Raw genomic sequence first — 12,059 nt, 5'->3', positions numbered from 1 at the left:
AAACCTAAAACTAAACTTTTCACTAAGAAGCTCAGGAGAGCCCCTAGTGTGCACCCTTCTCGGCCGGGCACAAAAATCTAACTGAGGCTTGGAGGAGGGTCATAGGGGGAGGAGCCAGTGCACACCAGGTAGTCCTAAAGCTTTTACTTTTGTGCCCAGTCTCCTGCGGAGCCGCTATTCCCCATGGTCCTTACGGAGTTCCCAGCATCCACTAGGACGTCAGAGAAAATAATATTTCATTCATTCAGATCTAGGATGTGTTGTTTAAGTGTTCCCTTTATTTTTTTGAGCAGTGTATAAGGGAGTGAAGTGGTAATTCCCACGCATAAACAATAGTTTTAACAGAATGTAAATAATGCATTTAACTATATCAATCATTAACTTAGTACTGTCTGCAAATTTGCTGAAAATGTTAAATTTTTAAATTTGGCATGGTTGCGTAGAACTGTTCCTCATTGCTGCATGCCAAATTTCATGGCAAAAAAAAATAATGAGTGATTAAGAGTAATCTAAAGTTTAAACTGTCAGGTTTGTTTTCTCCCACTTCCTGTTTAGTCAAAACAGACACTTTTGTGCTGTAGTCTATGAGGAATTTTTGGGTAGGCATTAATCATAGGTGCTTTGCCAGTGTACAACTCTGGCCTTCCCCTGCACACTGTATGTAGCCCCCCTCCCACAGACCCTCATAGTCACCTGTATCCTGTGTACCCCCTCATGTAGTCCCCTGCACCCTGTGTGTTACTTCCTCACATACAGTCCCCTGCGCACTGCATGTCATCCCCCCATGCAGTTCCCTGCACCCTGTTTAACATCCTAGTCACCTGCAGCCTGTATGTAGCCCCCTCTACAGTCACCTGCACCATGTGTAGACCTCCTCCCTACAGGCCCCTGAATCCTGCTTTTCCCCCCCTGTACAGTACTCTGCACCCTGTGTGTTGCCCCCCTACTGTTCCCTGTGTGTTGTTCCCTCAGTACAGTCTCCTGGGCCCTGCTGTGTGTTGCTCCCCCCATACAGACCCCTGTGTGTTGCCCCCCTCAGTCCCCTGCACTTTGTGTGTAGCCCCCCTACAATCACCTGCAGCCTGTGTGTAGCCCCCCTACAGTCCCCTGCACCAATCAAATTGCAAAATGATTCCCCATGGATTGTACACCACTTCTCATTGGTAAATCTCAAATACTCTAATGATACCACTAACCTATACATGAATGTGAGTTGCAGCAGTACTATCTAGCAATAGGATAGCTTTTTAAGCATTCATTAAGCAGTAATGGTAAACTGTAACAACACAGTGCCACAACACTGAATATAGATACAATGTATCCTGATAAATAGAAACACATGCATATAATGAAATGATATGTATAGGAATAAAATATGTGAAAACTTCTAAGCTTATTGTATAAACTGATCCACAGTTTTTCATCCACCTTTGATAATTCCTGTTTTGTTAATACAGTATAATTAGAGTATTGGATATTTACCAGTGAGAAGTGGTGTACAATCCATGGGGAATCACTTTGCAATTTGATTGGTAAACTAACACCAAAATCCTAACTTAGGAAGTGGAACAAAAAACATGACTTTATTGGCTCAATTCATACAAGTAGACTAAATATATAGGTACATAAGCAGTCTCACACACAGTACATTTCATGTCATAATCTTCCTATTTTCTCACTTCAGCCTGTCTGTTGCGTCCCCCCCTACAGTCACCTGCAGCCTGTGTGTCGCCCCCCTCTACAGTCACCTGCATCCTGTGTGTAGCCCCCCTACAGTCACCTGCACACTGTGTAGCCCCCCCACAGTCACCTGCACCCTGTGTGTCGCCCCCCCCACAGTCACCTGCACCCTGTGTGTCGCCCCCCTCTACAGTCACCTGCATCCTGTGTGTAGCCCCCCTACAGTCACCTGCACACTGTGTGTAGCCCCCCCACAGTCACCTGCACCCTGTGTGTCGCCCCCCCCACAGTCTCCTGCACCCTGTGTGTCGCCCCCCCTACAGTCACCTGCACCCTGTGTGTTGCCCCCTTACAGTCACCGTCACCTGCACACTGTGTGTAGCCTCCCTACAGTCACCTGTGCTCTGCGTGACGGATACAACTATAAGTAAAGCAGTGACATGCGGTGAGGGGAGGCGCAGGGCCTTTCCTGTCATACTCCAGTGATTATTATGACTTCTTTTTTGTTCTATCACATTTACAAAGACCCCAAACCGAAGGAGCGCTGCAAAGGGTTTTTTCCATATTAATGGTAAGCCCATTATTGAGTCAAACACATTGATCTTGTCAAAAATTTGGTGGAGAGTCTGTTCAGAGTTGGCTATAAAAGAGGAGAATTTCATCAGCAAATGCTGATAATTTGATCTCCTGATTGCCAATTCTTATACCTGGGAGAATCCAGGAAAGAAATTTACACCTCACAAGAAGATGCTAGCTCGCTATCACCTCGCTGCGGATTTAAGTAAAAATTGGGAAACGCCACCGCCAGTGGATTCGCAAGTCGCTCGGCTGGTGGTGTCCTCTGCTCTGTTTGTCACTACCGTTACTTCTCTGAAGGAACCGATGGATAAGCATGTGGAGGGTTGCTTGAAGTCTATTTATACCCTTGCGGGAGCTGTGCATCGACCCACTATTGCAGCTACTTGGGCTGCAGAAGCTATTGAAGCGTGGGCGCAGGAGGTGGAAGCAGAGCTGCCGTCCAGTTTTTCTGATAATGCTAGATAATGTCTTTCGTATATTGTCACAGCATCTCATTACATTAAGGAGGCGGCTTCTGATGCCGGTGTTCTGGCAGGCAAGGCTTCTACTACGTCCATTCTGGCTCGCCAGATTCTCTGGTTACGGCCCTGGTCTGTGGATCTGGACTCTAAGAAAACCTTGAAGGTGCTCCCTTTTAAGGGGAACATCCTTTTTGGTGAAGATCTTAACAAGATTGTTGCTGATTTAGCTTCCGCTAAGACGGCCTGTCTACCTTGCTCCTTTGGCTCCGTAGGTTATGAGTACTTCCTTTCGACCTCCAGGGTAAAGCAAAGGGTCAGGCGTACCCGAAACAGGCTCGCACTTCCAAAACCAATAAGCCCAAACCTAAACATGCCTGGGCTACCCGTCAGCCTGCTTCCAAATCAGACACGCCTGCTGCATGACGGGGCAGGCCTCCCCCTGGGGGATCCCAGGGTGGGAGGCCGACTTCTACGGTTTACCCAAGTATGGTTGAAGACCACTTCAGATGCCTGGGTAAGGGAAGTCGTCACGCACGGCTACGCCATATCCTTCAAGAAATGTCCCCCTCATCAATTTTGCCTGATAAACATCCTTTCAGATCAGGTAAAGGCAAAAACTCTTCATTTGGTGGTACAGTCCCTCCTGGACACAGGAGTGGTAGTGCCGGTGCCTCTGGATCAGAGAGGCAGGGGGTACTATTCACTGCTGTTCCTAGTCCCGAAACCAAATGGTTCTTTCCGGCCCAATCTCAACCTCAAGTCTTTAAACAAATTTGTGAGAGTCTCCAAGTTTCATATGGAAACTCTTCGCTCTGTTGTTTTGGCTTTGGAGCCCAGGGATTATATGGTATCCCTGGATATACAGGATGCTTACCTCCATATTCCTATTGCCATGTCGCATCGGCAATACCTGCGGTATGCTATTGGCAACTCCATTATCAATTCCGGGCCTTACCTTTTGGATTGTCCATGGCTCCGCGAGTCTTCACCAAGGTCATGGCGGCGATGACGGCCCTGCTCCGCCGTCAGGGTGTCAGGATCCTACTGTATCTGGACGAATTGTTGATCCCCAGAACTTCTCCTCGGTCATCTGGATCTGACTGTCCAGTTTCTGCTAGCCCATGGGTGGCTCATCAACTGGAAGAAATCTTCCCTGGTCCCTGCTCAGAGCATGGTGCACTTGGGGGTATTGTTGGACACTCACAACCAGCGGTTGTTCTGGTCACAGGAGAGGGTTGTGAACCTTCAGGACAGGATTCGATGCTTCCTCTCTCGTCCGCGAGTGTCGATACACACGGCGATGCAAGTACTAGGCCTCATGGTGTCGGCTTTCGACATGTTAGAGTACGCTCAATTTAAACCCCGCCCTCTGCAGAAGATGATTCTTGCCAAGTGGGACGGCCTGACTCACCGAATCAAGTCTCAAATTATCTCCTTTTCTCCGGAGATTCGTCTGTCACTGAGCTGGTGGCTACAGGACCAACGATTGAGCAGGGGTCGTCCTTTCTGGATCTTCAACTGGGTCCTCCTGACAACGGGTGCCAGTCTGAGGGGTTGGGGCGTGGTGTTGGAGCAACACTCTCTTCAGGGTCGGTGCACCAGGGAGGAGTCTCTCCTCCCGATAAACATTCTGGAATTGCGGCGGGGGACTTCAGGGTTCATATTTCGGCCTTGTCGATATGGTTTCAGAATAAAAATGCGACTCTGCCTGATGTTCATACATTCACTCAGGGTATTTTACGGATTCAACCTCCCTATGTCCCACCTGTGGCTCCTTGGGATTTGTTGGTGGTTCTGGAGGCCTTGCAAGAGTCTCCGTTTGAACCTATTGAATCTGTGGACCTTAAGTGGCTTACTCTTAAGGGCTTGTTTCTGCTGGCTGTTGCCTCTGCTAGATGGGGTTTCAGACTTGGGTGCCTTATCCTGTCGGTCACCTTTTCTGATTTTTCACCGTGACCGGGCGGTTCTTAGGACACGCCCTGCTTATCTGCCTAAGGTGGTGTCTTCTTTCCACCATAACCAATAAATTTTGGTACCAGCCTTTATCTCTACTGACTTGTCCTTCAAAGAGCGGTCTTTGGATGTGGTACGGGCTCTACATATCTTTGTGAAGAGGACAGCCTCCGTTAGGAAGTCTGATTCTCTCTTGTGCTTTTTGGTTTTCACAAACGTGGCTGGCCTGCGAATAATCAGACCCTGGCCAGATGGATTAGAATGGTGATTGCACAAGCTTATGTACAGGCTGATCTTCCAGCTCCTGATACCATCAAAGCCCATTCTACTCTGTCTGTTGGACCTTCTTAGGCAGCCTGCTGTGGTGCGACCCTTGAGCAATTCTGCAAGGCGGCTACGTGGTCCTCAGTGAACACGTTCATAAGGTCCCATGCCTTCGATACTTCCGCCTCCCAGGATGCTTCCTTTGGACGCCGGGTTCTTGTGCCCGCTACAGTGCGTCCCCTCCCATGAGGAACTGCTTTAGGACATCCCCGATGTTATCCCTGTGGAACCCAGTGTACCCCGCTGCAGAAAAGGAGATTTAGGAGATTTATGGTAAGAACTTACCTTTGTTAAATCTCTTTCTGCGAGGTACACTGGGTTCCACAGGGCGCCCACCCTGACACACTTAGCTTCTTTGGGTTTGTATGGCATTAGCCGCTGATACCTTCTCCTGTTGTGAGAGTGTGGTGTATGTGGCTACTGTCGGTTGTCGTCTCTTTTACCTGCTACTGCTTTGGACTGGTTAACAAAACTGAGCTCCTGTGCACGGAGGCAGGATTATAGAGGAGGCGGCACTGAGCATCTTGGGAACAGTCAAAGCTTTTAGCCTGGTGGTGCCTCGGACTAAGATCCTACTCTACACCCCAATGTTATCCCTGTGGAACCCAGTGTACCTCGCAGAAAGAGATTTAACAAAGGTAAGTTCTTACCATAAATCTCCTTTTGCCTGTCCAATGCTCAGTTACATTTTTATTCTGGATTTTTCTTCCTGCATACTTTGAACTGTTTTTGTCCTACAGCCCCAAAGTTATTGTATCATTTTGCATTCGAAGGTGCTGTGGCCTGTAGTATGGCAGTTTGGAGCTGATTTGCTGGTACTGTACTTTATCACCATGCAATTTATCGCTCTCCAAGGCTTGAAAAATCTGGGCCTAAAACTTTTGTGCACCTGCATCTGTTCTGTGTTGTAAGTTATAGCAGGATGACTCGATTCTTTCTCTAATGTTGGTTGTCACTAGAAAATGACTTCTGAAGGGGCATATTATTTGACAGAGCAGACTATACTCTGGTAAATGATGGTCCACCTAGTTACAAGGTGTTTTTTTTTTTTTTTTCGTGTGGTTCCCTTATCAAATGACTCTTCTGGTGTTTACTAAGTTGCCGCAATGTTTGAAAAAGGGGTATCCCCTCTTTAAAATATTATTTTCACTGACTTTATTGAAGCTAGGATGGAGGGATCCTCCTTTTGTTATTGTAGTGTTGGGTGATAGTTGGGTTATGTTATGGTCATCAGACCATAGTGCCGCCCTTAGTACTTTTAAGTGTATATGTGCAACAACAGTTCCAGTTATCTTTAGCACTAAAGGAGTTAAGGCCTCCATTCAGAATTAAGATATTGCCAAAATATTACAACTTGGATCATACATTTGAGAAGTCCTTGGAGGTGGTTATTGTCCTTTTTTAAACCAAATTTCATGTTGCGGTTTTTACACTAGAAAGGGGCAGTAGGGTACATGACTAATGGAATCCCACCACAGGACTCAGTCATGCTCTATACTACCCATTTTGGTTAAAAAAAATCTAGTAGCCTAAAAATCCAGCAAACAAGTGTAGAGCATTTAACCCTTTTCTCTAAATGTAAACCTTTCATTGTATTGCACATGAGGCTCACTGATTTTAATTGACCAGACATTTAAAATATTTTATCCCCTCCTCCCATCCATATCACACAGCCGCCTCACCACCCCTTCACATGCACATATATTTCAAGATTGGTTGTAACTCAATTGTAATATGCAATATTTTATTCTTCTCAGCCTCCTCTTGATGTCTGTGTTGTGGAGCTTCTTTTTGCACCTTTCTGGTTCACTCTTGTCTCACTGCCTGTGAATGTGACCATCCATTACTCTGTCTCTGAAGAATGCAAGCCCTTGGATGAAGGATCCGAGATTGTAGGTAGTGTGCAAGTGGTGAGCGTGGGCACACCAAAAGTTCAGCAGCTAAGTGTGGGGGACTCTGTGATAGTCACACTTCCTGATAAGACTTTGTTACCTGGAGAGGTGTTCACAGCTTCGATCAGTCTAAGGCACAATTGGACCCATCCTAGCTTCAGTTTGAGGTGAGGAATTAATACATAATGCGAATGTCTGACTCATTACTGATGTTTGATTTGATATATCATACTCTATTAATGTATTACAGGGTGCGCTGCCGTGTTGGGTTGGAGCTTTTGTTTGCTCGTTCTGCTGCTAACACATGGGCTATTAAAATGGAGATGCAGCGAGGTGCCAAACATCATACTGTAATAGGACATGTGACACACAGAGGAGCTTCAGAGCGTAGGTGAGAGTCTGATTTAAGTACACTGATTATCGAGAGATACATATTGTATCTGGGTCTACCATGGAAAGATCCAGTAAACCAAAAAATAAAAGAATTAATTACATTTACATAAAATGGATGTCATTCTGGGTTGGAAGCATCTACTGTGTACGAATGCAGCAGCCTACTTGCTTTCGTATACAGGTTGAGTATCCCATATCCAAATATTCCGAAATACAGAATTTTTTGAGTGAGACTGAGATAGTGAAACCTTTGTTTTCTGATGGCTTAATGTACACAACCTTTGTTTAATACACAAGGTTATTAAAAATATTGTATTAAATGACCTTCAGGCTGTGTGTATAACGTGTATATGAAACATAAATGAATTGTGTGTATGTACACAAACTTTGTTTAATGCACAAATTTATTAAATATATTTGTTAAAATGACCTTCAGGCTGTGTATATGAAACATAAATGCATTCTGTGCTTAGATTTGGGTCCCATCGCTATGATATCTCATTATGGTATGCAATTAAATACTTCTGATCCCAAGCATTTTGGATAATGGATACTCAACCTGTACTAATATGGGTATCCACTAATTGTTTAATTTTGATTTGCAACTTTCACAATTCATAAGAAAACAACCTTTTGGGGTTGAGATTTGTTTATTTTATCAAACGTGTGTGTGTGTGTGTGTGTGTGTGTGTGTGTAAGCCCTCACTCAATCACTGACTGACTGACTCATCACTAATTCTCTTACTTCCCGTTATGTTAGGAGGCTGAAATATAACATAGGTATTCTTCAGGTGGGAAATAGGAAAACCATGTACTCAGAATTTTAATAAACCTCCCATAAGGGATGAGAAGGGGCCTGACATAATGATGTATTCACTGATGCATGTCTTGTGTTGCATGAACAATAACGTCCAAAGGGACAATCGGATTAAAATTTGGATTGCACATCCAGTGGGTAGAATTGAATAAACTACAAAAATAATCCTGTCACTTTTTACAGTATCTGCTACGGGTGCTCCTCGGGTAACTGCATGAACCATCGATTAATATTTACTTACATTAAGACGTCTCAAATTTACATCTCTATAGATTTACAACATTTTTAACACATTTGTATTTACAACTATATATATAAATATATATATATATATATATATAATATAGAGAGAGAGAGACAATTTTTGAAGGGCGGCACTGGAGGGACTTAATACAAATGAATGAAAGCCTGAGAGAGTCTGTTCAATTTAGTCCAACGTTTCGGTGTTCACCACCTTTATCAAGAACTCCATAACACATAAACATTGAACTAAATTGAACAGACTCGGTCAGTCTTTCATTCATTTGTATGAAGTCCTGTGAGTGCCGCCCTTCAAACATAGGCTATATTGGGGATCTACAGACCTGGGAGGGCACCAGGGCAAGTAAGGCTTTTCAGCAATTGAGTGCCGGCACCTCTATCTAAGTATATATCAATCTTTCATTCATTATTCATTCGTATGAAGACCTGTGAATGCCGCCCTTCAAACATTGGCTACATGTGTGTGTGTGTGTGTGTGTGTGTGTGTGTGTGTGTGTGTGTATATATGTGTGTGTGTATATATATATATATATATATATAGTACGTACACACACACACACACACACACACACACACACACACAGATGACGTGTTTACAATTTCATGCATAAATTGTTCTAACACAAATATTTCTGTGTACAGTGATTGAGAAGCTCAGTTGTGATATTATCTGCGACGAATGGTAGATGCGGAAAAATTCATTGTATATCTACACTGCATGTGCTTTAGGGGGGTAATTCCAAGTTGATCGCAGCAGGAATTTTGTTAGCAGTTGGGCAAAACCATGTGCACTGCAGGGAGGGTATGTGCAGAGAGAGTTAGATTTGGGTGTGGTGTGTTCAATCTGCAATCTAATTTGCAGTGTAAAAATAAAGCAGCCAGTATTTACCCTGCACAGAAACAAAATAACCCACCCAAATCTAATTCTCTCTGCAAATGTTATATCTGCCCCCCCTGCAGTGCACATGGTTTTGCCCAACTGCTAACAAAATTCCTGCTGCGATCAACTTGGAATTACCCCCAAGGATAGGTATTTTATTGCAGTAAGTTAGGAGGGTTTTTTGTGTTTTTTCTTTTTTTTTCTTTGGGGGAGGGGGTTGTCACTGCACAGGCAAGGAAATTTTTTTTTTCCCTTCCCACTGTACATGCTACCATTTGTAAATGGTGAGGGACAGCACTACCAATATGTCTAGGGTTAGGGGATGGTGTGGAGTATGCTTTAGAGATGGCAGGTAATTCCTTTAGAGACCTCCTTTCGGTATAGCAGGTAAGCTATATAAATCTGCACCTATTATATATGACTCTCCAGGTGTGGTTGAGTGTACATAAAAAAAAAAATAAGAAACTTTAGGCAGATGCGGATACCCACACTGATAACTGTATTACCAGTCAGTTGTTGTTCTCAACCATTGCAAGCAAGAGGAGCCAGTTTTCTGTGCAGCTGCCTTGTGTCTTTTTTGGGACTGTTCACAGTCTTTTGAACGTGCAGCCCTGGTGGTGTAGAACCGGTGCGGAGACTCGTATGTCCAGCTGGAGAGTGGGTTCTGTAGTGTGCATAAAAGGATTAGCTTCTCCTGTTCTTGCAGATTCTGCAGGTGTCACCAACACGTTTGGGAGGTGGCCTTTATAAAGGATGTGGGGGTTGCGGTAGTCTCTGGTTTTAAATGGAAGGTGTTATGACTATTACTACTCATGATGGCTTACACTGCCACCCCTGTCCTGACCGTTGCAAGGCAGCCGGCCCACTGCAGCAGCCACACTGGCTGATGGTGTTGGCTGCTAAGGAAGCAGGATGCCTTCCTGGGCTGCTCGGATGTGTGCAGCCATACAGCTTTGTCATGATTTACTCAGGGGGGTGTGTCCCTGCTGGGACAATCTGATTGGCCCCTGTTTCTGGTAAAAGTCAGGGATGGCTTAGCCTCCCTATCAGTTATAGCATCCTTGTCCTTCATGGAACCTACCAGCCCGCTCTCCTGACCTGTCAGCTCTGAATCCCTGATGGTTCACATCTCTGCCTGTGTGCCTTGCTGGTCAGCTGCATCAGCTCACCCCAGTCAGCCTGTGATCTGTAGCTGGAAGTAGGATTGGAAATTCATCACAAAACTTGGTCAGCCTAACATTACTCAAGTACTGACAAACCAGAATCAGACATTTTCACAAGTGGTTCAAGATTTGTCAATTTGCTGCCCAAGATGAGGCCTCTAGATTGACTCCTATAGTTGAGGGTTCTGCTGTTGAGCCTATATTACACCTTCAAAAGCTATTTCTGGAATTTCAAAGAAAAATCAAATTGTACTTCAAACTGAGATTGCACTCCTTCGGGACAGAACAACAGAGGGTGGGTATTATTATTACAAGGAGACCCTCACATGTGGGCCTTTGCCTTATGCCACAACCATTCCGCTTTGCAGATGGTAGATGCTTCTTTGGCTTGCTTCTGTTGAATCACTTGCACTCCCTAAGGCAGGGCCACAGAACTGCAGAGGAGTACAGTTCTGAATTTAGATGCTGCTCTGCAGACTGAATGCAATAACCCAGCGCTCCGCAGTCAATTCTGTCTTGGTCTGTCTGAGCAGATAAAGGATTCTTTACTGCATTATCTGGTTCTAGAGTCTTTGGAGAAAATGATACAACTTGTCATAAAGATTGACAGTCACCTCAAAGAGAGGAAGATGGAAAACAATTACCAGTCCCTGTCTTGTCAGCTATGCTGTCTACCTTTTCATAGGACCCTTCTGAACCAATATAGCTTGAGACATTTAGATTTTCTCTAGGAAAAAAAATCTAGGAGTTGTTCTTTGGGGACTCTGCATTACAGAAGTAATGGACACATGGCTCATTTTCCCCAACAAGCCAGGAAAAGAGCAAGCCTAATGGATATGGAACGGGGTTTATTTAGGCTTACAACTATTCTCTTCCATACGTTTTCTCCCGATTCCTGCTTAGATTTCTCTTACGTCCTAGAGGATGCTGGGGACTCCGTAAGGACCATGGGGTATAGACGGGCTCCGCAGGAGATAGGGCACCTAAAAAGAACTTTGACTATGGGTGTGCACTGGCTCCTCCCTCTATGCCCCTCCTCCAGACCTCAGTTAGATTCTGTGCCCAGAGGAGAAAGGGTACAATGCAGAGAGCTCTCCAGAGTTTTCTGTTTTGAAGAATTTGTTAGGTTTTTTATTTTCAGGGAGTCCTGTTGGCAACAGGCTCCCTGCATCGTGGGACTGAGGAGAGAGAAGCAGAGCTGGCTTGTCAAGTTGGGCACTGTTTCTAAGGCTACTGGACACCATTAGCTCCAGAGGGAGTTGGAACACAGGTCTCACCTGGGATTCGTCCCGGAGCCGCGCCGCCGTCCTCCTTGGTTCCGGTATGAATGGTCGACCATGTTATGGTCGACAGTCATTAGGTCGACCACTATTGGTCGACATTGACATGGTCGATATAGACACATGGTCGACACATGAAAATGGTCGACACATGAAAAGGTTGACATGATTTTTTAAAACTTTTTTTGGTGTCGTTTTTGGCGTAAAGTGACTGGGAACCCCAATTAGTGAACCGCTTCGCTCGCCATGCTTCGGGCATGGTGCCTTCGCTCCGCTACCGCTTCGCTCGGCACAGATTACCGTTCCAATCGTAGTCCACGTGGATCGTAAAGTATGGAAAAGTTCCCCAAAAGAAAAAAAAGTTAAAAAACTCATG

The 12,059-nt window shown here is 44.9% G+C and overlaps 1 protein-coding gene across 1 annotated transcript in view; it reads left to right on the top strand.

Annotated features, from left to right (window-relative positions):
* Positions 1–12,059, top strand: part of TMEM132A (transmembrane protein 132A) — a 189,610-nt gene that overhangs the window by 51,515 nt on the left and 126,036 nt on the right. The window contains exons 4-5 of the mRNA XM_063963116.1: positions 6,755–7,056; positions 7,140–7,280. Of these exons, the coding sequence (XP_063819186.1) occupies positions 6,755–7,056; positions 7,140–7,280 (443 nt within the window). The remainder of the gene's footprint in view (positions 1–6,754; positions 7,057–7,139; positions 7,281–12,059) is intronic.

This window comes from Pseudophryne corroboree, chromosome 3 (genome assembly GCF_028390025.1).
Source record: "Pseudophryne corroboree isolate aPseCor3 chromosome 3, aPseCor3.hap2, whole genome shotgun sequence".
NCBI classification, from domain to species: domain Eukaryota; kingdom Metazoa; phylum Chordata; class Amphibia; order Anura; family Myobatrachidae; genus Pseudophryne; species Pseudophryne corroboree.
Note: the sequence above shows the minus strand (reverse complement) of the source record. Positions and strands in the feature narration are given on the sequence as shown.